At 36.1% G+C, this 24291-nt stretch overlaps 2 protein-coding genes across 2 annotated transcripts; one reads left to right on the top strand and one right to left on the bottom strand.

Annotated features, from left to right (window-relative positions):
• Nucleotides 1–1630: 1630 nt before the first annotated feature.
• On the bottom strand, nucleotides 1631–5158 carry LOC131250066 (pectate lyase-like). The gene is made up of 5 exons (XM_058250731.1): nucleotides 4765–5158; nucleotides 3691–4339; nucleotides 2798–2901; nucleotides 2567–2705; nucleotides 1631–2165 (listed from the first exon to the last, which is right to left on the bottom strand). The coding sequence occupies exons 1-5, from the start codon at nucleotides 4962–4964 to the stop codon at nucleotides 1941–1943; spliced, it is 1317 nt and encodes a 438-aa protein (XP_058106714.1). The 5' UTR covers nucleotides 4965–5158; the 3' UTR covers nucleotides 1631–1940.
• Nucleotides 5159–12695: 7537 nt separating this feature from the next.
• On the top strand, nucleotides 12696–15477 carry LOC131248844 (oxoglutarate-dependent flavonoid 7-O-demethylase 1-like). The gene is made up of 3 exons (XM_058249320.1): nucleotides 12696–13245; nucleotides 14324–14648; nucleotides 14950–15477. Exons 1-3 carry the CDS (start codon nucleotides 12953–12955, stop codon nucleotides 15220–15222), a joined length of 891 nt encoding a protein of 296 aa, XP_058105303.1. The 5' UTR covers nucleotides 12696–12952; the 3' UTR covers nucleotides 15223–15477.
• The last annotated feature ends 8814 nt before the right edge of the window (nucleotides 15478–24291 follow it).

Raw genomic sequence — 24291 nt, forward strand, 5'->3', positions numbered from 1 at the left:
GAGCACTATAGGAGACTGTCTAGTTTTATACGTCACATGTTTATGTGTATGAGCAAGATAATTAATGGCTGGCCGACGTGTCCCTCAGTACATTCGAATTCATGTATGTGAACAACTAGATGGTCAACCACTTGGGTTATGAGTATCCATGAGAGGTTAGAAAGTATCCTTTATTAGTATAACCAAGACGAATCTAGGATAGGTTAGTGTTGCAGAAAATGAGATACATTATGTTAGTTGATAGAAACTTGATATATTTGTTCTCTCTTGTGGTTATATACTTCACTGGTCACACATTGTATTTCATGGTATAAGGACTTCTAGCAACATTAAGCCTCCATCTCATTATATATAACTAGCTGGTTCATCTCCTGCAATTAATACCATTCATGGCTACATCATTATAAAAAAGGGGTATATGTTTCATGACCAAGACATATCATAATCTCGTGAACAAATTTGTAGAGTATAGAGAGATTGCGAGAGGAAAGTCATGTTCCATCACTACGACATGAATTACAATTTGGATCTTGCTTTGAAGAAGATTGTTCCTATAAACCTCCTCTTATGCCAGTGAAAGCGGTGTAACTCTCGTTTAATAATGTAAGACTCATCCAACAAGATTCAACAACTAAACTTCCATCTTTCACCACCGTCGGATCCAAGGAATTGCTTTGAGTAGCTGTTTCCTAATACCATACATACATGCAAATCTCAATTAAACAATTAAATAATAACTATCAAACAGATCCAAAACCATGGATAGTCACCACTAATCATGCCACATCATCCAAAGAAGAAGAAGAAGAAAAAAAAAACCCTAAACAACCCCATGTGTATAGATTAATTAGATTAATTACACATTCAATTTACCTCGTTTGTGATATGATCAGTTGAAATGTTTAGATTTACCAATCTATTAGGCCATTTACAATTAAATCTGAAACATGCATTCCAATAGACGAGTCCCATAGTGTGGCTGGTAAAAGCACCAAATGGACATACCTATACGACACAAAAAAAAAAAAAAAAAAAAAACATTGCACGGATGGTTATTTGTGACAGGACCGCTCTGGCACCACTTTTGTTGGTGAATTTTCAAAAGACACAAAAGGGTAAAATTTTCTAAAGTATAGATTTTAAAAATTAATTACAATCCCTGTCAAGATAATATCAAGTTCCAAAAATGATCAATGATGGTTAGGTTTTTTCTTTCGAATTTTATAATTTTGTTGTATTGATTTTGCGATCCGACGGATAATCCTATTATGTATCTATTTAATTTCTTTAGCCAACAACTTACTTCCATAAGAATTTTCTCTGATCTCCTTGATTCACCTGTTATTCCAGTGATTTCATATACAAACTTGTCTAGAAGAAGGTCGTGAATTGAAAGTATGAAAAATCAGAACTACATGTGCATGATATGCGTGCATGCTTGTGGACAAGAGAATGGTGGTAGAAATACTTATTCATGTCTTTCCATCATGGTGGCCTTTAAACAATCTAAGCGATATCAAATTCTACTCAGTAGGATGCCAAAACGAGTGTCTATTTAGATTATTTATAATCATAAAGAATCACTTTCATCGGATGATACTAACCATTACACCCATGCATCGTAATATGGATGGCCGTGAAAAGAACAAACTTATAGAGGAACATGTTCATCTCACCGGTGTAATTTTCATTTGTCATTCTCTTCCACAAAGGAGCATGGCATCACGCTTCAATGTCTCTTAATAAAATGAATGCGGTGGAAATTTGGCAACATAAGGTTAATACTAGTAGACATACAATAAAATTACTAATGGATTACCAATGAATTAATCTTTTCTCTCTCCCTCTCTCCCTCCCTCTTACAAGCAACAAACGTTCTCTTACCCACTTTTTGTCCTCTTGACTCTCTTTCCCCGTCTATTCCATACTACCTTGTTCGGTTAACAAGGTGTAAACTTCTTGCAGGGGAGGGTGCCTGCAAAGCGGGTGAGCCTTTTTACGAATGATGCGGGCTTTGCTTTTATCATATCCTTCTTCGTGAAATACCTTCTCTTCCTGGGATTCCCGGATTGTGTGAACCTGGCGCCATTCATCAAAAGGTCACCTTCCGATCTCCATGTCCATTTCTTCCATGCATCTGGTGCCGCGGAAATCCTCATGGTTACCTACAACAACCATCAATTCATGATTATTTATATCAATATGCTGGGAAGTCAGGTTTGTTTGGATACAATCCTGAATTGAGTTGCAACTATTATTCTAATAAATTGGAATTATTTCCTTTTAAATTCTCACAACGAGGATTACTTTCCTTTCAAGATAGACTTGAAAGGAACATGAATACATAATTGCAATTTGATGGGTACTTCCTCATTGCGAATACTGCCACATCATTATTTTCAGTTTTTCTTCTTCCCTTTTTTTTTGGCTAGTTGTGTTAAATATTCACATTTCAATTCATTTCCACATCTAGAAGTAGCTTTGATGTAATAGACCAGCTACTTGCGAGCGCTGTATCTACTTGTTTACATGTTCATAACCTTAACAGCAGTTGGAGGCACCTTACCTCCTTCGCATCTCTGTCTGGTGGAGCAATGAACCGGTTGCCTTGGCTAATAATGGTAGGATGTTGGCTACCGCCAATAGCATACATGAGCCAGTGGGTGTAGTCATTGTTCACGACATGGAAGAATCCCCATCGGCACCTGCAAACGTGAGAGATAAAGGGTAGGATAGGTTTATCTAATTAGGAGAATAAAATATAAGAGAAGTGTTTAAAACCAAGGCCTAATCACACCTGGGCATCCTCTGAACAAGACCCCTTCCGAAATGATTGAATGCAAGAGTAACTTGCATGATAGCATCCTGCCAAGTATTATCATTGCCACCCAGTAGAATAACCTGACCAATCCATCAATCTAGCTAATTAGCAACGTTCGTACCTTTGAACATGGTAAAACCTATCTCCTCAATTCCATGGCATGGTCAATTTAGTAATAAGAAACGTCCATCTAGTGCTAGCTAGGATTACCTGATCCATGTATTATTTTGAATAATTTTCCATGAATAGTTGGGGCAACTGGACAGACTATTCCTAATGATAGTGTACCGAGCCAGGTGCTTTGTAGAGATGACTTTAGGTCATACTAATGTAGGTGAAATTCAAGAGTAAAAGAAAATATTTTTCCTTAATTATTATGTTTTTTTTTTGGTTTAAATTATTATAAAAAAATATATATGAATTTTATAATGAAATCATTACATTTATTGAAGTTTGTGCAAGAAATGAAGTAACCGTTCTCTCTCTTTTTTACACTCTTGTTAGAATCCAAACTATGGACTCGTAAACAAGCAAGCCACATCACCTTAGCACCGGTGAATTGTCATTATAGAATACTATTATGATGGATATAAATTAGGTAGTGTCCTCCATGGACCAAGTTACCTCTAATTCTAATGTGGTAGGATTTGATTGGATGACATAAAGCCCACGTAAAGCATGACCTTGTGTGCAATCAAATCCCACCATGTTAAGTGTGAAGGGAGCTCGGTCTAGGCTTATGACCACTAGAATAATGATTCATGGGTGGTTCTACGGCACCACCACCATATATAGGTTAGCAACACTAGTGGCCCACCGTCATTGCTTTGTCATTCCAACAAACAAAAGGCACATGATTAGCCACATACATCATTGTGGTGGGTTAAGTGGTTGTTGGAGATGGTGATAGCTGTGGATCCCTCAATAACGTCGATGAGGCCATCAACGCCTCTGGACAGGGAGTTATGGTCGATCCAGATGTTGTTAGAGCCGTAGATGCTGATGGCATCCCCATCGCTAACTGTCCTGAACCCCACATGGGCAAGGGAATCCCTGACCATGCCACCAGAGCGTGACTTGGTGTCATGAAAGTGGATGTTGTGGATGATAATATTCTTGACATATTGGAGGGTGAATCCAGCTCCATAAGCAATGCGGACGTTGTGACCGCGTCCATCGACAGTCTTGTGACTGGCAAATATGAGCTCTTCTTTAAGGGTAATGATCATGCTGCGAGCGAAAATTATCCACAATGCCTTCTTCTGTATAACACCCCAACGGAGAGTGCCCCTCTTGGGGTTAACGACATCGTTGTCTGAGGCATCTGTAACCACATATATCCTACCGTTCCTGCCGCCAACGGTCCTGCGGCCGAACCCGAGGACACACTTGGCCAGCCTCTTCCGGTGACGGTCCCAGTGTTTGTCACATCTCCAGCAACGGTCGATGGGGTTTGTGCCCTCACATTTGCCTTTGTACTGTCTCAACTCCCTCCTTGTATTGTTTGCCTTCAACGACCTGAACAACATCAAACACAGCCTTTTTCAGTTACAAACGCACCAATGATAAAACAATAAGATGTCAAGATTTCTCATTTACTTTCATGTATATTACTTTACCCATTTCTTATCAAAAAAAAAGAAGTTGCGAGCCCCCTATGAGGGCCCCACCGTTGCATGTTCCAAAGAAATCATACCCGTTCATCAGTTTCAGTGATATAAGAATGCCTGATTATTATTATTATTATTATTTGTTATTTCTCGAGTTAATATAGCGATAAAAACGGGATATTTTATAATGTGTCGAGAAATTTTCAAATATCGAGATAATTCCACGAGAATATAGTTCGTTATTTCGACCTTTCAAAATTCTCGGGTATATTTCTCAGAGTGATTTGTAAAGCTCGTAGGAAGGAAAGCGAAGAGAAGGAAAGGAGAACGCACAAGTGGACCTCCTCGATGACGCTGTCAGCCACTTCGTCAGGGAAGGGCTCGTAGGAAGAAAGTGCGGATGCACGTGCCTCCCTGGACTGCTTCCGCCAAAACTCATCAAAGTCGCCAATGTTGGCATACAGTACTGGGATGCCCGCCAGAAACAAGAAAAAGAAGAAAGACAGATAGGGTTTTGATGGAACTAGATCCATACTCTCTCTCTCTCTCTCTCTCTCTCTCTCTCTCTCTCTTCTTTAGTTATGTTTTTGTAGCTTTCCTTCCTTGTTGTCTCTTATGTGGTTGGATGATAATGGGCATGGTATTGTTGGAGACATTGACCTGACCCAACCAGACCAAACCGGCCGAACCAACGATGATTAGAATGCGGTCTTCATGGTTCTCTAAGCTTGCATGGGAGACGTGAGTTCAATATAGGGATGGAGGGAGGCTTTAAAAAGGGAGGAGAGAGAGAGAGAGAGAGGGGGGGGGGGGGGGTGGAGCGAGGAGATAGGAGATCTACAGGCCCTGATACTTGAACGGAATGGCAGTTTGAACGAACAAACCTTCGTTCTTTTTTTTTAACACAGGTGGAGTGAAAGGTTTGACGGATTCAAACCCCGTTTTCAAGTGCGTACCTGTCTGTAGAGTGCGGATCCTCTTTCTCGTGGAAACAACGAGCAGCTGAATCCAATATTATAATTGGTCCACGTTACTGTAAGTTCCACATCACCGGTTTTTCTTAATATATTAAAAAAATTGAGTGTGGATCCTCTGTTTCCTGGAGCCAGGAACTCCCAGACTCCAGCATTTTCATTGGTCCACATCACCGTAAGTGCCACATCACCAGTTTTTTTTTTTAATGTATTAAAAAAAGTACATTTAATAAGAAGTATAACGAAACGTTAAACGGAAGCGGTTTTCGTGCTAAGTAACTCAGTATGGTAAGTGAACTGAGTAAAGTCTGTGGAGCCCACTGTCATTTGTGCATTGTATTAATCCATCCATCTCTTTTATCATCTAATTTTAGGGTTTTACAATAAAAATTAATCATATCCAGAGATCAAGTGGACCACACCACTTGAAATAGTGTGAATTGAATAACTATATATAACTATTATAATAATTATTATGTAATAACTATTAACTAGTCTTGTTATTACGTGGATAATTATTGTTGTAATAACTAGTTATTGTAATTATTAATAACTATGTTATAATTATTATAGTAACTTATTATAATTATTACGTAGTAACTATTAATAACATATTATAGTAACTTAACTATTATAACATAGTAACTTATTAATAACTATTACGTAATAACATATTAATATAACATAGTAACTTATTAATAACTATTGCGTAATAACATATTGATAATTATTATGTAAATATGTTATAATAACTATGTTATAATAATCATATCCACTTATTAATATGTTATATTATGTTATAATCATATCCACTTAACATAGTTATTATAACATAGTGGTGTCATATCCACATAGTTAATTATATCCACTTAACTATGTTATAATAATCATATCCACTTATTAATATGTTATATTATATTATAATAACTATGTTATAATAATTATTACGTAGTAACTTATTAATATGTTATTACGTAACTTATTAATAACTATTACGTAATAACATATTACTATGTTATAATTATTACGTAGTATAACTATGTTATTAATAAGTTATTATGTTATAACTATGTTATAATAACTATAATTATAACAAGGCTAGACTATAATTATCAAGGCTAGTTATATAATAATTATAAAGATGTTTAGTCTAGCCTTGTTATATTAATATAATAATTATATAATAATTATTATATAATTAGCCTTGATAACAAGACTAGACCATAATTATAACAAGGCTAGACTGTAATTATAGTCTAGCCTTGTTATATAATAATTATAACGATGTTTAGTCTAACCTTGTTATATTAATATAATAATTATATAGTAATTATTATATAACGATGTTTAGTCTAGCCTTGTTATGATAATATTAATTATATTATAACGATGTTTAGTCTAACCTTGTTAATATAAGCCTTGTTATAATTATAGTTATATATTAACAAGGCTAGACTAAACATCGTTAATATATTAATACAATAATTATATAACTATTATTAATATTAATATAACGATGTTTAGTTTAGCCTTATTATAATTATAATAATCTAATCTAGTCTAGCCTTGTTATATTAATATATAATATGTTAGTCTAGTCTTATAATATATAATTATAACAAGGCTAGGCTAAAATATAATAGTCTAGTCTAACCTAATATCATAATTATATATTATATAATATTATAATTATCATAATTATAATATATAATATATAATTATTATATAATTATTATCATAATTATCATAATTATTATCATAATAGGCTAGACTATTATTATAATTATAATAATAACAAGGTTAGACTATTATTATAATAGTCTAGCCTTGTTATTATCATAATTATAGTCTAGTCTTGTTGTTATCATAATTACTATTATGATAATAACAAGGCTAGGCTAATTAATGATAATTATGATATTTAGCATAATAGTCTAGCCTTGTGTATTATCATAAATAAGGCTAATTATCATTATTATCATAATTATGATCATAGTCTAACCTTATTATTATCATAATTATCATAATTATTATGACTAATTATCATAATTATCATAATTATTATAACTATGATAATTATCATCGTTATAATTATGATAATAGTTTATAATTATAACATAATTATTAATATTAGCTAATCATGGTAAATTATGATAAATAAAAACATTATCTTTTTATACTTCTCATAATTATCATAATTATAGTCTAGCCTTGTTTATAATTATTGATAATTATCATATTCTTGTCAAAAGCCTTCAATATGTCCTGCGGAGATTGATGCTCAATGTCATAACTAGATATGACAACATCATTCTGATAGATTCTCTTTAAAAGATGCCAACTCCCTTTGACATTCCAAAACCTCTGGGGGAATAACTATGCTTCGAGCTAATTCCAACGAGTCATAGAACTACGATAGAGAATTATGCAGTGGGAGAACATTATAGGTGGACAAATAAATCTTGGAATGAGCTTGGCTAATCATACAATTTAGATGGATGGTCCTGATCAACATGTAAATGGATGGTTTCAATCAACATGTGGGCCGAACGAGTGGACTCCACATAATTACAAGTTTAGAGGGGCCCATGGGTAAGGCATGCATCCTATCATAATCTTAGGTAACTTGTATACACATGCAAGATTATTATATCATAATGTATATCAATATTTGATGACACGTATGTATATAATAAACCATAAATAGAATCCATAATTTATTATGTTATAATTATTATCATATTATAATTATTGTCATAATTTATTATAATTATTATGATATTATAATTATAATTATAATATCTAAGGTACCATACACTGCCCCATACACTAGTATAATTATTATATTATCATGGTAATTATAATTATGATTATAATTATAATTATTACTATCATAATTATAATTATAATAATTTATCATTATTATATTATCATATATATTATTACCATGATAATATAATAATTAATATAATAATTTACGATATTATAATATATTATAACGATATTATAATATCATGGAGTGTACCATAATGAATTACCATGATATTATAATAATTATCATAATATCGTAATATCATGGTAATTTACCATGATATTATAATAATCATTATAATATATTATAATATCATTATATTATAATAATATAATAGTAAATTCATTATGGTACACTCCATGATATTATAATATCGTTATAATATCATAATATCGTAATATCATGATAATTTACCAATAACGATGAATTTAATAATTATAATTAAATTTACATAATAATTATATAATATAATTATATTATATAATTATATAATTACCATAATGAATTTACCAATCCAATGGAGTGTACCATAATGAATTTACGTAATAATTATAACGATGTTTTATAATTATATAATTATGTAATAATTATAACGATGTTTTATATTATAATATTAATCATTATGGTACACTCTATGATTATAATTATTAATATTAATATATATTATTATATCGATTATAATTATTATATATATATTATGGTACACTCTGTTGGATTATAATTATTAATAATAATATATATTAATAATTATAACGATGATGAGAAATTTAATTATATATTACATTTTCCTCTATTACGTAACGATTATAATTATTAATAGATAATGAGGAAAATATTATCAAGTTTGATAACGATTTATGTAAAATAATTATATACATAATAACAATTTTATCAAGTTTAATATATATATATATATATATATATATATATATATGTATATCAAATATTATACAATAAACAAGATAATCATTATTCAATATATATTGTATATTAAATTATTAAATTCATCAATAATTTTAAATTTAAACAAGATAATCATTATTGAATATATATATTGTATATTAAATTTTAAAATGGTTATCTTGTTTAAATTTTAAAATGATTTACACTCCATGATATCAACACACATATATTGTATATTACAATTCATTATTGTAATATACATTCAAACAAGATAGGTGATAACAAAAACGATGTCCGATCTCCACTAGTTTAGCCTTGTTTCTAATTATATTTCCACACTCGTCAGACTTATTTTTAAAAATCCATTTTGTTCCAATGATGTGTTTATTTTTAGGTCTTGGTACAAGATACCAAACATCATTTCTTACGAATTGATTGAGTTCATCTTGCATCGCAACAATCTAGTTCTCATCAGCAAGAGCTTCTTTTACGTTAGATGGTTCAATTTAGGATGTAAAATATACATAATTACATATATCCTCAAGTTGTCTACGGGTGCGAACACCGGTGAGAGAGTTTCCAAGAATTTGTGTGGTTGGATGATCTTTAACAGTCCTCAACTCAGAATCAGTCTGATTCGATGAAGTATCGGGTTTATCAATGATTAGTACTTCATCATTATCTGAATTAAAAATTGGTGTGTTTAAGTGATCATCAATGACAACATTAATGGATTCTTGAATCACAATAGTCCTTTTGTTCAGAACTCTATAAGCTCGACTGTTTAAAGAATATTCTAAGAAAATACCTTCATCACTCTTCTTATCAAATTTTTTCAAATTTTCACGATCACGTAAAATATAGCACTTGCTGTCAAAAACTCGAAAGTATTTAACAGTAGGCTTTCTATTGAACCACAATTCATAAGCCGTTTTATTATTATGTTTGCTAGTGTAGACTCGGTTAATAATATAGCAAGCTGTGTTGACTGCTTCAGCCCAAAGATTTTTAGAGAGCTTCATGCTATTCAACATGACATTAGCCATTTCTTGAAGCACCATATTCTTTCTTTCTACAATTCCATTTTGTTGTGGAGTTTTGGGAGCAGAGAACGTGATGATTTCCTTTGAAGGCTAATTCAGGCTAACTATCAAATGATTTCCTTAACGTTTAATTTACTAGTCTTGACCTGAGTTTAAAACATTATCCTTTGGTGATCATAACATGTTGATACTTTAGCCTTAAGTATCAATCAGTTGATGTTTAGCCTTGAGTATTCACTTGATTTAATTTAATCAAGGTTTTGATGGTGATCATAACCATGATTTAAGAAGAGATTGTTAAAAATCTCAATCAGTTGATGTTTAGCCTTGACTATTCACCTGATTTAATTTAATCAAGGTTTTGATGGTGATCATAACCATGATTTAAGAAGAGATTGTTAAAAATCTCTTCTTAACAATCTCCTCGGTCATATATTTTTTTCATGTTAACCGTGAACGCTCAATCCTCACATTTTCAAGTCACTTGAGTGTTGGATGTTGTTCATTTTTTGTTGTCTTAAAATAATATAAAAAATGAATAGACGGGGTAAATTTTTCACAAACATCATGGTGGGCCCCACCTAAGTTCTCAGCAAAGGAATTCCCCGCATAGAAATCAGATTGTGCACTGAGTTACTGAGTAGGCTTTTATTGTACCAAGTAAACTCTGTTAGGCCCATTGTGAATTCATGTGGTTCATCCATGTCGTACATCTATTTTTTATCTTATTTTAGCAGTTGAGCCAAAAATTAAAATATATCCAAATCTCAAGTGGGCCATACCACACGAAACCATAGGAATAATGATTTCGACTGGTGAAACCTTCCTAGGGCCCACAATGACATTTATCTGAATACGAGGATTTCCAGTCAGGAATGAAAGAGCATTAAAGTACAATTCAGATGACCAAAAATTGACCCAATCCGACATCAAAGGAGGGAGTTGTAGGCGTCTCCATCGGATCGCGCAATTTGGAAAGATTAACAATCCATATTGTAAAATGACGATCGAAGAGTACCAACGTGCCTTTGGAATAACGAACGGCCTTTGAATTAAGCAACTCTGGTCCCTTTTGGATGCTTGACAAGTTACCATTCCAACATCTTGAAATTGTATAAATTTGAGGTCTGAATAGAGAGTTATGAGGGTTACTATTGGAAAAGGAGATGAAGGAAACATTCACGACCGACGACTGCGATTCCACTTACAGATGCGCAAATGGTCGCAGAATATGATGATTCCAATCGGGAATGAAAGAGTATTAAAGTACCATTCGGATGACCAAAAATCCACCCAATTCGAAATCAAAGGATGGAGTTGTATGCATCTCCGTTAGAAGAAACTAGGTTGCTATTGGCATGGATATACAAGTGATTATGTTCATCTAAAACACTGTCGATACCATTGGACCCAATTCAAGCTGTTTCGGGTGGTAAAGTGCCACGCTTGATCATCCGACCCACCATACGATAGACCTTTCTGTTCAAAAAATGCCATGTAATAGAGACCTGGATGAAAGGGGGCTATGTGATCATCAAACAGGAAACTTGTTTAGTCAAATTTAGACTATTTAAATTTGTCCATGTGCACCCGCAACCAACATGGTTCCGGAGACATAATGAGATGTTAATGTATGATCGACTCCTTTTCCGGAAATCATCAGTTGATTAGGTCATAAAGACCTGGATGAATGGAATAAACAAAGATCAGCTTGATCCATAACTTTTATGGTCCCCAAAAAGTTTTTAATGGTCGACGTTCATTTGACACTGTTTCATGTAATGTGGTCCACTTGAGATTGGGATATACCTCATTTTTGGTTTCATACCATAAAATGATCTATAAAAATAGATGGACAGCATGGATGAAACACAAACATCATGGTAGGGCCCACAAAGCACCGTAGCTGGTGGCAGGGGGAGTAGCCAATCCGTTTCCATTTGTCCAGGACATCTCTATGGGCGAACACAGCACTGATCACAGGTATATCTCCATTCCCAGGGTCACAGGCAATCCGCTTCCGTTAAAAAGGCCCTTCGGAAGAGTAATTATATGGTAGGAAATGCAGGTGTTTTAGTGGTAGTACTAGTGGTTTTCAGTTCAGATTAGTGAGACCACCAATTAGTTAATCTAGACCACTGAAAGCTTGAGAATAACACTGGTTTGAGTATCATCCAATGAAATTCTCAATAAACTATCTGAACCATTCAAATCGTCGCACAAGGTTATAAGAGAAAACAACAACTGTCGATAAGGAGTTGACATTCTAACGTGAACTTTGAATTAGGAGTTGACATCCTAACATCAACTGATGCAAATTATCAGTATGGTGGATGAGTGGAAGGAGTACCAATCCAGTTATTCTGCATCTTTGCAAAATGAGCTTATCCTATACCACTTTTTGTTCAACCTTAATGTATGTATGACATCCAACCCATCCATCATGACTCCAACCATGAAATTGGAATGCGTTGATCCAACTATCAAGTCAGCCACATGATGGATTGGATGGGCCTGGCATAACATAATCATGTTAAAGGTTGGATGGCATACACACAATCCAGTGGGACCCACACGGGCAGGTGAAGAACCGGCCTATCCTAGTAGGTTGCAGAGTTCTTCAACCGGCCTCACAGAGGTCATAGATCTTGTTTATATGTTTTTAAAATTTTTAAAAAAAAAAAATCAAAAAACTCCTACGATCAAGAAGATCATACCATCCATCACGATTTCCAGTCTAACAACAATTTCCCCATTTGAGTTTTGGCGAACTTGATCTCTGGTTTTAGATGATGTTATTATGTATTATGAGTAACATTGAGAATGTTGTGCAGTTGGTAAATCATGGAGTTAGCTCTACCTTAGTAGAGAAAATGAAGTTAGAGATTCAAGAATTCTTTAAGTTACCTTTGGAAGAGAAAAAGAAATACTGTCAGAAGGAAGGAGATGTAGAGGGACTTGGGCAGGCTTTCGTTGTATCAGAAGAACAGAAACTCGATTGGGGTGACATGTTCTTCTTGAACACCCTCCCACCTCATTTAAGGAAGCCCCATCTTTTTGACGACCTTCCCCCATCTTTCAGGTAATTACTCCACTTCCAATCACCACACACTTTCGTCTATCCCCACCGTCTAATTGATGGACCACACTCTAAAACTTTCGATGAACCCATGCAATATCTGGGTCATTCATCTGGCATCGAAATTCAGACTGGCTCCCTTGGTGCAATCATCAGGTTTGATCCCTTGAATCTGACCAGGTGTTTTCACATTTATACATGGTCAATCTCCAGAGTGCATCATCCAGATGCTTGGACTAAGCAACATTCACATGGGGCCGCTTGATGAAAGGCTCAGATCTCTCACACATATTCGACATTCGCATATTGGGTGCTTGAGTTCAGCCACCCTATGGATGGGCAGCTGCAAATAGCACTCAAAATTATAGCGAATCGAAGTTTCCTCATCATCTAACATAGACAATGACCATAAGTTATGAGGAAAAGCAAAAGAAGATTCAATTTATGGGATGGTTGAGATTACTCAAACAGTCCGATCGTCTTACCAAGGCTCACATTGGATTGATAGGCAGGTACGCAATCATACAGTGGAGAGCCCTTGTTTGGATGTCACTAAAAGGTTTTTTCTCATTTCACTTGAACAGAAATTAAATGTTAGAGATTTTGGTAAAGATTAAAAGAAAAATTGATGGCCCATAACTTACAGTGCTTTGGTTGCACCAAATTTCATGATTTATCAGTCTAATTTAGTGCAAAATGTCATGATATTGGATTCAACTAAACGCATCTTATTTCAATTAACAGTAATTATGTATTAGAGATCATAGTCTAGGAAATCATATGATATTTTGCTCCAAATCATACCGATTAATCATGAGATATCAAGGAATTTCATGATATTTGATTCAACCAAATGCACCCTAAATTATAATCGCTCATACATAATAGCTATTAACTAAAATGAGATGAATTCATTGTTATGCAGGAACCAAAGGGGGGGACTTAAACACTCCTCCTACTTTCCCTTTTATCAGGTTTTATATTTGACTCTCTAGTAAGATTTTAGGAAATCCTCACACATCATCGGATGTCGATATCAATCTGTAAATGGAGTTTTAACTCTTTCAGTATTCAATTGCAGGGAGACACTGGGAACCTATGCAGTGGAGTTGAAAAAGCTGGCCATGGCCATATTGGGATTCATGGCTAGAGCTCTTGGGATGAAGGTAGAGGAGATGAGAGAGCTGTTTGAAGAAGGATTCCAGTCAATGAGGATAAATTATTTCCCACCATGCCCTCGACCAGAGTCAGTGATTGGCCTTTCACCCCACTCAGATTCTGTGGGCCTTACCATTCTACTTCAAATCAGTGAAATCGAAGGCCTTCAGATCAAGAAAGATAGGATGTGGATTCCTGTTAAGCCACGCCCTAATGCCTTTATAATCAACATTGGAGACATTTTGGAGGTATGTATGTGTACTACCTTGGGGGTGTTTAAATTTAGAGGAATTATGGGCTTGTGTTGTACACCGGTTTTCAATTCTCACTGTTTGATAATCCAGGCCATTGGTCTGTCGCATCCCGTTGTCAATGGTGAATGGACTATGACCCGAAAATCTCCTCAAATGGACAACTTTAATTGTTTGATTTGTAATCCCACAAATAGACAATTATGAATTGATACAAGAACAGGATGTGCCCTGGTCGTTTTGCTTCTGTCATCAAATTCAGATGTATTCACCTATTATTTTTTCTATGCTTTGGCAGATAGTAAGCAATGGCGTGTATCGTAGCATCAAGCACAGGGCAACAGTAAACTCAATGCATGAGAGGCTGTCGATAGCTGCATTCTACAGTCCCAAACTAACAGGAGATATAGGCCCTGCGCCCAGTCTGATTAGCCCACAAACCCCACCACAGTTCAGACATGTTAGTGTGGAAACGTACTTCAAGGAACTCTTTACTAGGAAACTTGCAGGCAAGGCGTATGTCGACTACTTTCGGATAGACCATGGAGAAGGCAATGCTAGTACTAATTGAGGGTGTTTACCTATACATAAGCTTTTCAGCATGCACAATATTTCCAGATTAAGCTTAAGGTATTAAGCTTTGTATTGGATCTGTGCTCTACATAGAACAGGCAATAGACAACATGTTATGTCATAAATAAATATTGCATATATGTTGATATCAGGGTGTTTTATTGAAGGTCTGATGAGTTAATGTACCTCATATTTCATTTCTGTAATCGTTATAGTTATTATATCTGCAATGAATAAACACCCTATTCCACTACCTTGGTAATTACCCATGATAGCAGTTTCCAATTGTAATGTGAAATGATCTATGGTTTCTGCCACCGCGCATTGGTCGAGCCTGTTAAGAGTTTAGACACATGGCATCTGTACTGGATACATCTTTGAATCAATGTCAAACATGTTCCTGTTACATCCACAACGATAGTTGTTCAGATCAAATCAAAGACTGGCAGTTGTTCAGATTTTCCACCAGAAGGTGACTCTCAAATTTATTTTTCTTTTTTTTTTTAGGCCAATCTAAGCTCGGGGAGAACTCTATGATATCTCAAGCAATCTGAGAACCTTGGTATCAATTTAAAAAGCTATGATGGTGGTCCAGTAAAGGAAACTACTAGGGAGATGACAATCTTTGGTGTTTCAGCATGACAAGTTGAAAGTAGTTAAAATGTTAAGGAAGCCTTAAAGAAAGCAACCATCATTATCTTTTGATGTTTTTGTAAACCAGAAATCAGAGAAAACATGAGCCAGATTAAATTTAAGGAGGTTGGCAAGGTCAAGGACAAGGACTCTGAAAAGAAGAACAAGTTCATTTAGGAATTAAAACATGAGAACAGTAGCATGAAAGGCTAAAACATAGCAAAACAATATGGTATTTGAAGCAGATGTATCTGAAAAAGCTATGCGAAACTCAGTTTGAAGAAGCTATGATGGAGATTGATGGGGGTTTTGCTTTTTATTTTTAGAGCGAGTACATAGTAAGGATTGACTTCATCCATAAATCTTTACAATCCACAAATGTCTTATTTGATGACATTCAAACTGATAAGGAATGTGTGAGCACAATTTGAAAAATCAGAGATCGGGACCATTGATCATCACCCAAACGCGTGTGGTGAGACTGGGAATCACAAAGGAATAGTGCTCTTCCTGACCATATGTGTATTTTCTTTTGATTTCTGTCCTTTTTCTCTTGTTTCTTGTTGTTTTTAGCAATGGGGTTGCTAATTCCCTTCTATTGACTCCAATCCACCATCCTAACATTCAGATCATCAACTCTTCTAAGGTGAAACAATCCTTTCATTTGGGAAACAATAATTTTCTTCTTAATCATGATTTAAACTGTTCAAAAACAGTTTTGCAAAATAAGTGACATTAATAATAGTAATAATAATATGAAGTCGAAGCAATTAGAAACTTGATAAACAAGCTGATGTGGGGACTACCTGAGATCTCCACCTCAAACAGTCGGATCAAGAGGTGCTCATGGCCTTTGATCCAAACACAATTTCTGGCTTGAACCAAGTTCTGAAGCAAGGGAACAGTCCTTACCCTTGGGTAATTCATTATTCATTGATATTGTCATGGCATCTTATAGAAAAGAACTCTGGATTTTCTATAAGCCAGCATAAGTGATATCTACTGATATGGTAAGCAACTTTAGTTAGGATCCTGGTTTCAATAGAAATCTAGAAATTTACTGGCATGATAGGTAATTCTTGGTTTATGAATCTAGGTTTTGCAGGATATCCTTGAACTTGATCTGATAAGAAAAGCGTAGCTGGATGAAACAACAAAAACTGGGAGGACTCAATCTAATGTAGAATGGACAGAAGTGTTCTAATTCCATGGTCATAATCTTTTTAGGGCACCAACAACTCACAATCCAGATATCTTATCGTTAAGATTCGATTGAACATTGTGGTTTTCGCCAGACAGTACCAGATGATGCATGCTTCCAAATTAACACAAAGGGGGTAGATGGACATTGTATGATCACGTGGAGATGAAATATTGATTATGATTTTTAGAGGGTGATACTAAGAATATAAAATGAAATGGGTGAAAGGAGTACCAATCCAGTTATTTGACAACTCATTTGCCACTCTGTGGACGTCACTCGATTTTGGCTCCCATCATTATTCAATCAAATGCTTCCTTAACATGAAGCGGACCTCACAATGATATGTTTATTATATCAACACTGTTCATTCATTTTTCGAGATCATTTTAGAGTAGAAGCCCAAAAATGAGTCATATCCAAAGCTCAAGTGGACCTCACAAAAATTAGAAGTAAGGACAATGATTCTCGCCAATTAAAATCGTAGGACCAACCATAAGGTTTATTTTCCATCCAATCTGTTTATAAGGTCATACAGGTGGACCACACAAAAAATAGAAGTGAGGACAAGGATTCTCGCCATTACAACATTCGTAGGGCCAACCATAAGGTTTATTTTCCATCCAATCTGTTTATAAGGTCATACAGACATGGATGAAGAGGAAAAACAAATATTCGTATTGATCCAAAACTTCTATGACCTCGAAAAGATTTCAATGATAAACGTTCAATCCCCAACTGCTTTTTACAGTATGGTCCACTTGATCTTTGGATCTATTTTATTTTTCAGCCCTAGCTCTGCAAATGGATGGACGGTTTGGATATAACACCTACATCATGGTCCACTTGATCCTTGGATCTATCTTATTTTTCAGCCGTAGCTCTGCAAATGGATGGACGGTTTGGATATAACACCTACATCATGATGGACCCACACAACCTGGTGACGTCAAAACACCATCCCGATTGGTGGTGTGTGGTACACCAGCCAATCCGCATTCGAACAACACACATCCTTGCCTCATAGAACTAATTACGTTGACGCCTCTTCATCCGGAAACGGATTGGCTACTCCCCCGCCACCGGCCCGTGGCTGGTGGTCGGTGTTCTATGGGCCCCACCATGGTGTATGTGTGTTCATCCATTCCGTTCATCCATTTTTACTGATCATTTTAGTGCTTGATGCCAAAAATGAAAGGGATAAAAATCTCAGGTGGACCACACCACATGAAAACAATAGTGATTAGATACCCACCATTAAAATCCTCCTAAGACCCACTGTACTGTTTATTTGAAATCAAATCTGTTGATTAGGTCATACAGGCCCAGATTAAGGGAAAAAACAAAAATCAGCTTGATCCAAAACTTCTATGGCCCCCAAAATGTTTTTAATGGTCGACGCTCATTCAACACTGCTTCCTGTAATGTGGTCCATTTGAGATTAGGACACATCTCATTTTTGGTCTCTTACTGTAAAATGATCTATAAAAATAGATGGACGGCATGGATGAAACACATACATCATGGTGGGGCCCACAGAGGCTGGTGTAAGGGGGGGAGTAGCCAATCCGTTTCCTCTTCATCCCACCTAGGTAATGGTCGATTCCAAACAGGACAGCCTTGCATGTCCACATCAGCGCGTGTGGAATGGGTGCACGGCACATTTCCACGTGATACCACAGCGAAACTGCTCATAATGCACATGCAAACAAACAATCCCATGTGCATTAATAACTCGCTGTGGTTGAATCTCCAACACCGAATAATGGGTGACCAGAGATGGGACACGTCACTGTATTGAGCGGTTGATAATTTTCAATAAATGTACCACAACGAAAAGGTTAGCCCATGAAAGAAGCGCACCACAGCCAAACTCCTCGTACTACGCATGCACAAACAATACCATTTGCATTAAAGGTTCGCTGCGGGCGAATCTCCGACACCGTAGGATGGGTGACCAGAGGTGGGTCCCACGTCCCTTATCCAGTCTTCATTGAACGGTCGATAAGTTTCACACATGAAAGAAGTGTGCAGTTGATCAGAGGCCCACGTACTGGCAGCCAGAGAAGGAGTAGCAGTCAAGACAAAGACTCGAATGTGTTCTATGCCTGCCTTTGGATATAGGACATGTTTGATGGTGTCCAACAAATGCAAATGGAAAATATAGCAGACCCATTCAAGTGACCACAACAATAACAACAGCCACAACAGTCAAGTGACCACAACAAGAACAACAGCAACAACAGTTCTAGAGCTGGACACCTAGTCAAACCGAGTTGAGTTGGGCTCGGCTCGGATCAATCAGATGCTGCCCCCAGCTCAAGTTCGGCTCAGTGATCAAGCCCGTTTGGCCAGCTCGACTCGGCTCAGTCAGCAGCTCAGGCCAGAACGAGCTGAGTTCAGCTCAAACTTTTGAGCTGAGTGTTAGTTTGGCCAGGTCGAATCAGCTTAGTCTGCAGCTCGGGCCAGATCGACGGTCATGAATTTTTCCATCATCTCCTTGTCCAAAACTAACCTTCATAACTCTCTCTTTAGTGGTCGAATTTAGACTATTTTGAGCTCATTGGAATGGTAACTCAACAAGCATCCAAATCGGACCAGATTTGCCTAGTTCCAAGACCGTTTGGTATCCCAAAAGCCCGTTAGAACTCTTCGATCGTCATTTTGCAATTTGGATTGTTAATCTTTCCAAATCACGCGATCCAACAGAGACGCTCATAACTCCCTCGTTTGATGTCGGATTGGGTTGATTTTTAGTCATCCAAAAGTTACTTTAGTGCTCTTTCATTCCTGACTGGAATCGTCATATTCTGAACCATTTGGACAACCGCAAGTGATATCGCAGTCGTCAGTCCTGAATTTTTCCTTCATCTCCTTCTCCAATTGTAACCTTCATAACTTTCTCTTCAGTGGTCGAATTTGGACTATTTTGAGCTCATTGGAATGGTAACCTGACAAGCTTTGGTTAATTTGGTTTTGCAACGGATCTGCACCATCGTTAATTCATGATTTTGGCGTAGTGACTCTCCATGGTAATAGGTTAACTACAGCCCCATTGTTAACCATATTCTTGGTAATAGGCCATTTATTCAGATGGGATGATATATATTATGCTTTGAGGTTGGTGTGTCATACTGTGGGTAAGTTTATCCATGACTACTCGGACACGTCCCTCGCCTCCACTGTGATTACGTTGACCTGTGGTACTGTATCATCCTTGGCCCCATTTCCAGCAACTTCCTTAAATGGAAAAGAAGCGTATTGGGTGATCTTATTGCTGGCTCCTCCTACCCCATTGTGGGGCTTGAACTTTCACATGATGGGATTAGGTACACTTTGCCACACCAAACCCTCCTGGTTCAAAGGAACTTGACCTCCATCAAGGCATGAATTTGTACATATATTCATCCTACATTTATTTCAACCATTTACAATAAAATATTAAACAAAAAAAAAAAATAAAAAAATCTGTTGATCTTTCTTGACAGTCACTGTTCATCCGAAAATCAGTTTAAAAAAAGAAGAAAAAGAAATCAATCCAATCTAGACATAGACAGGCTATCCTTATTGTTTGTCTAGGAGTGTCTAGCTCTTTGCCAAGTGGAAATCATTAAATTCATATCCGTCACCCAATTGGAGAACTCTTGCATAAACGGTGTAGTCCTACTGCTGCCATTTCTTTCATGTGAAAACTGAATAACATTAAAATCCGCACGGACATAACAAGAGAAAGTCCATATGTTTCTGACCCTGTTTGATGCAGGACATGAAAATTTAAATATGCTATGCAAGATTCCAGGCTTTAGATCATACTAGTTCAGAAACAATCACACAAAATTTCACATCCCACATAAAGTCAAGCACTCAACAAAGGGGAATCTATGCAGGTCCAAGCCTACACACGCTAGGGCTGGATCAATTAAAGTTATAGACCAAATAATTCTCAAAGTAGAGTAAATTCATCTACACATGCACAGAAATATTCTCCCAATCCAAGGGATTCACAGGTTTCAATTCGGGGAACCCTAGGGTTGAAGAAAAGGGTATAAAAGTTGGGATTTAGGACAATCTAGGGTTAGGATTAGGGAAATCAGGTGGGAGATGAGTGAAAGAGAGGAGAGAGAAGACCTGTAACCAGTCCGCACGTGTGTGGGGCTTACGAACCCAAAAACTGCCACCTTGGGTCTAGTCAGCTAGGGCTGGGCCACACACTCACCAAGTTTCAACGCGATCTGATGTCTGGTCCGTGCGTGGTGCTCCGCCGAAGTTTCAGCCCTCCTGTAGGGCCAAATTCGGGAAATCTGTTGTAGAGAAGGTTTGGCTACAAAATAATGATGGATTTGTAGGTGGAATGATTGTAGGAGAAGATGAATATGAATGGTAGAAGGTGGGGGCGAATTGGGATGGGTGTGGCTTCGCATCACGGTAGTAGCTCTTCGAAGAAGGGAGGGTTTCACACCCAATTAGGTTTTCACAACTCAGAGAGAAGCAGGAAAACGCAAAAATTTTATTCCAATCATCAATCAGAAAAAAAGACTACAAGGGGTGCCTATTTATTATAAAATCTTATACCCTAAAACTCATGCTATGTGTGCATCCTATTACTTAGAGACGAAGTAATCACAAATAACAACTAATCAAAGCAATTTAAACCGTCCATGATGTTTTTAATAACAATAATAACCAAAGCTCAAAGTACTAGATTGTTTAGAATAGTGGGCCACGATCATGAGAACCCATGGTGGGATTCACATGACGATCGAGTCTACTCCAAGGAACCAAAACACAGTCTTCTAATTAGGAGGCCCTCCCTGGACGTCGTCATCGATCCAGATCGATGGTGGGGCCCTCCTCCTTCCGTACGTGCATTTAGGGGGGCATGCGTGTGCCTGTGATGTCCCCATTACTGTTTAGTCCCTACCAAAAATCTGCCATTAGATTTTGTTTTGATGGTCCATATACCACCGATAGCACCCATGTAAAGTCATCTGGAACCTCCTTAGAATGGATACTGAGATATATTCCGATAGTATGTTCCAAGTGCATTGCCATATCCTCAAATGTTATGATTCTTTAACTAGCATTTTATATCATGTTGTTTGCTTCGTTGCTTTGACTCTACACTGTTCTTTTTCTATTTCATTTGTTGGAATTGAAGTTTGTTGGGTATTAATAGGACACAGCTCGTGCCTGCTATGGCCCTAAGCACGTTGAAGTTGCCCATGAGAGAATGGCAATCCAGACTCTTTTAATCACTGATGATCTTTTCAGGTAAGTACTGTATAGTTCCAGCCAATGAGAATTCATACTTGGAAAACTAACAGAACAGTACTAATTTCATGCTTTCTTAGATGATCTCGAATACCGTAGAAATGGCTAAACAATTTACATTAAGTGTGAAATAAATTTTAGTACTATTTCTGCTGATGGTTGCAAATTGTGATCTGTTTTGAATTGCCGATGAAGAATGTTGCTTTAGTTTCTTCCAGATCCATATGTTAGAAGTCCTATTATCTTCTCGTCATGCTATAAATCTAGTTATGTTCAATGTTTTAAATATCAACGATATCAACCGATATATCCTAGGATATATCTTGTATCCCACCTGTGCGATACAAAATGCACAGGTAGTGCCAATATACCTATTCGATCCAATGAGCATTTTCGATTTTCGATCTTCGATCGATGTTTTTGTTGTAAATCACGTTAAACCAATGTTAAATGGTTACAAATCTGAGATTCTTCATATTTTCCATGAAAAATCATGGATTTGGAACTTCGATTTCGAGATTTAGGGGAGATAGGTCAAGTTGCGGAAAATTGAGAAATATCGAAATTTCTCAATTTCTCGCAAATCAATTGCAATCTTTGTATCTAAACACAAAATTAAACATGTATGTAACCTGATCTAGTGATTCTTCTTTTGCTTTTGAATCTATTGCTTGTGTTTCCATACATTTCTTCTTACGTTGATAAATTATATGAATAGACTTTGAATATACTTGCATCAGTTCAGTTGGAAATCGGATATTAGGACCCCATACAAAGGAAACTCCTATTATGTGCAATTTTTATTTATTTTTGGTAATGTTTTGATTTCTAAGTGTGTATTGATGTCTTTTTCAACAATCCTTGAAGTTTCATTGAAAAATTCAATCAATTTCCCAATGATCCCATGTTTCCCAACAACAACGAACATTACGCCATAGAACCGATGTATCCCATGAGATAACCGATATGTATCCGTATCCCAAGGGTGCGATACATTTCGTGATAACAATATTTAAAACATTGGTTATATTTGCACTTTAGTTTTGAAGACGATAAGGAATGACGCTGATTAGTTGTTCATCCAAATGTCCATATATGATGACATATGGTTTAACCGAGGAATATGGTATTTGATAGAGTGGAATGGCGGAACAAGATTCATAGAGCTGACCCAATTAGTTGGGAACTTAAGATAAGGCTTAGATGATTAAAAGGTTGAATGTTATAATATATAGAGTTTTTGACATATATACCACTCCCCCTATCCCTATATGCAGAAAAAGAAGAAACTCTCCCTTTTCAGTATTGTCAAATAAACCCTCTATGGTCATAAAATAACATGTGGTTAACTTCCATTAAAGAGGATATTTGACTGTTATATATATATATATATAAAGGCAACGAGAATATATTAAAAGGGGGGGGGGGGGGCGGAAAAACAGACAAGGAAACTGCTGAGATAGCAGAAGAAGAGAAAGAAAACTAAAAGCCTAGAAATAAAAGATCATAGTCTTTAAGACCATTAACAATATCCACCCATTCTAAGACCATTAACAATAGCCACCCATGTGACAATTAAATATGAATTTTGATCACATGAAATGACTCTTTTGTCCTTGACTTTGTAGAGGTGAGAGAAATTCCCATTTTGGGCAAGATCCAAATCGCTTGTTAGTTGCTATGTGGTCCAAACACATTCACATGATCTAGACCGTCTAACGGTGGATCATCCATGGCGTTTTCTCTAAACTGTCTGGATGGCAGATCTAAATCATCCAAAGGCCATGGATAAACTTTTTGGGTGTTTATAGGGGCAAAATGGAAAATTTTCTCATCTCTACAAAGTCAAGGGCAAAAGCAATATTTCATACAGTCAACGGTCAAGTCCTCCTTTTTGTTTTTGAGAGGTAGCAAAGATTTTATTAAAAAACCATAAAAAGCAGAAAAGAATAACACAAAACA

This window comes from Magnolia sinica, chromosome 6 (assembly GCF_029962835.1).
Source record: "Magnolia sinica isolate HGM2019 chromosome 6, MsV1, whole genome shotgun sequence".
NCBI lineage: Eukaryota > Viridiplantae > Streptophyta > Magnoliopsida > Magnoliales > Magnoliaceae > Magnolia > Magnolia sinica.

Excerpts from the sequence above, each read along its gene's own strand:
- LOC131248844 (XM_058249320.1), top strand. The coding sequence starts at position 12,953 with ATGATGTTATTATGTATTATGAGTAACATTGAGAATGTTGTGCAGTTG. Across the intron at positions 13,246-14,323 it reads GACCTTCCCCCATCTTTCAG|GGAGACACTGGGAACCTATG; the intron begins GTAATTACTCCA and ends ATTCAATTGCAG. Across the intron at positions 14,649-14,949 it reads ACATTGGAGACATTTTGGAG|ATAGTAAGCAATGGCGTGTA; the intron begins GTATGTATGTGT and ends ATGCTTTGGCAG.
- LOC131250066 (XM_058250731.1), bottom strand. The coding sequence starts at position 4,964 with ATGGATCTAGTTCCATCAAAACCCTATCTGTCTTTCTTCTTTTTCTTG. Across the intron at positions 2,902-3,690 it reads ACTTAACCCACCACAATGAT|GTTATTCTACTGGGTGGCAA; the intron begins GTATGTGGCTAA and ends TGGATTGGTCAG. Across the intron at positions 2,166-2,566 it reads CAGACAGAGATGCGAAGGAG|GTAACCATGAGGATTTCCGC; the intron begins GTAAGGTGCCTC and ends TGGTTGTTGTAG.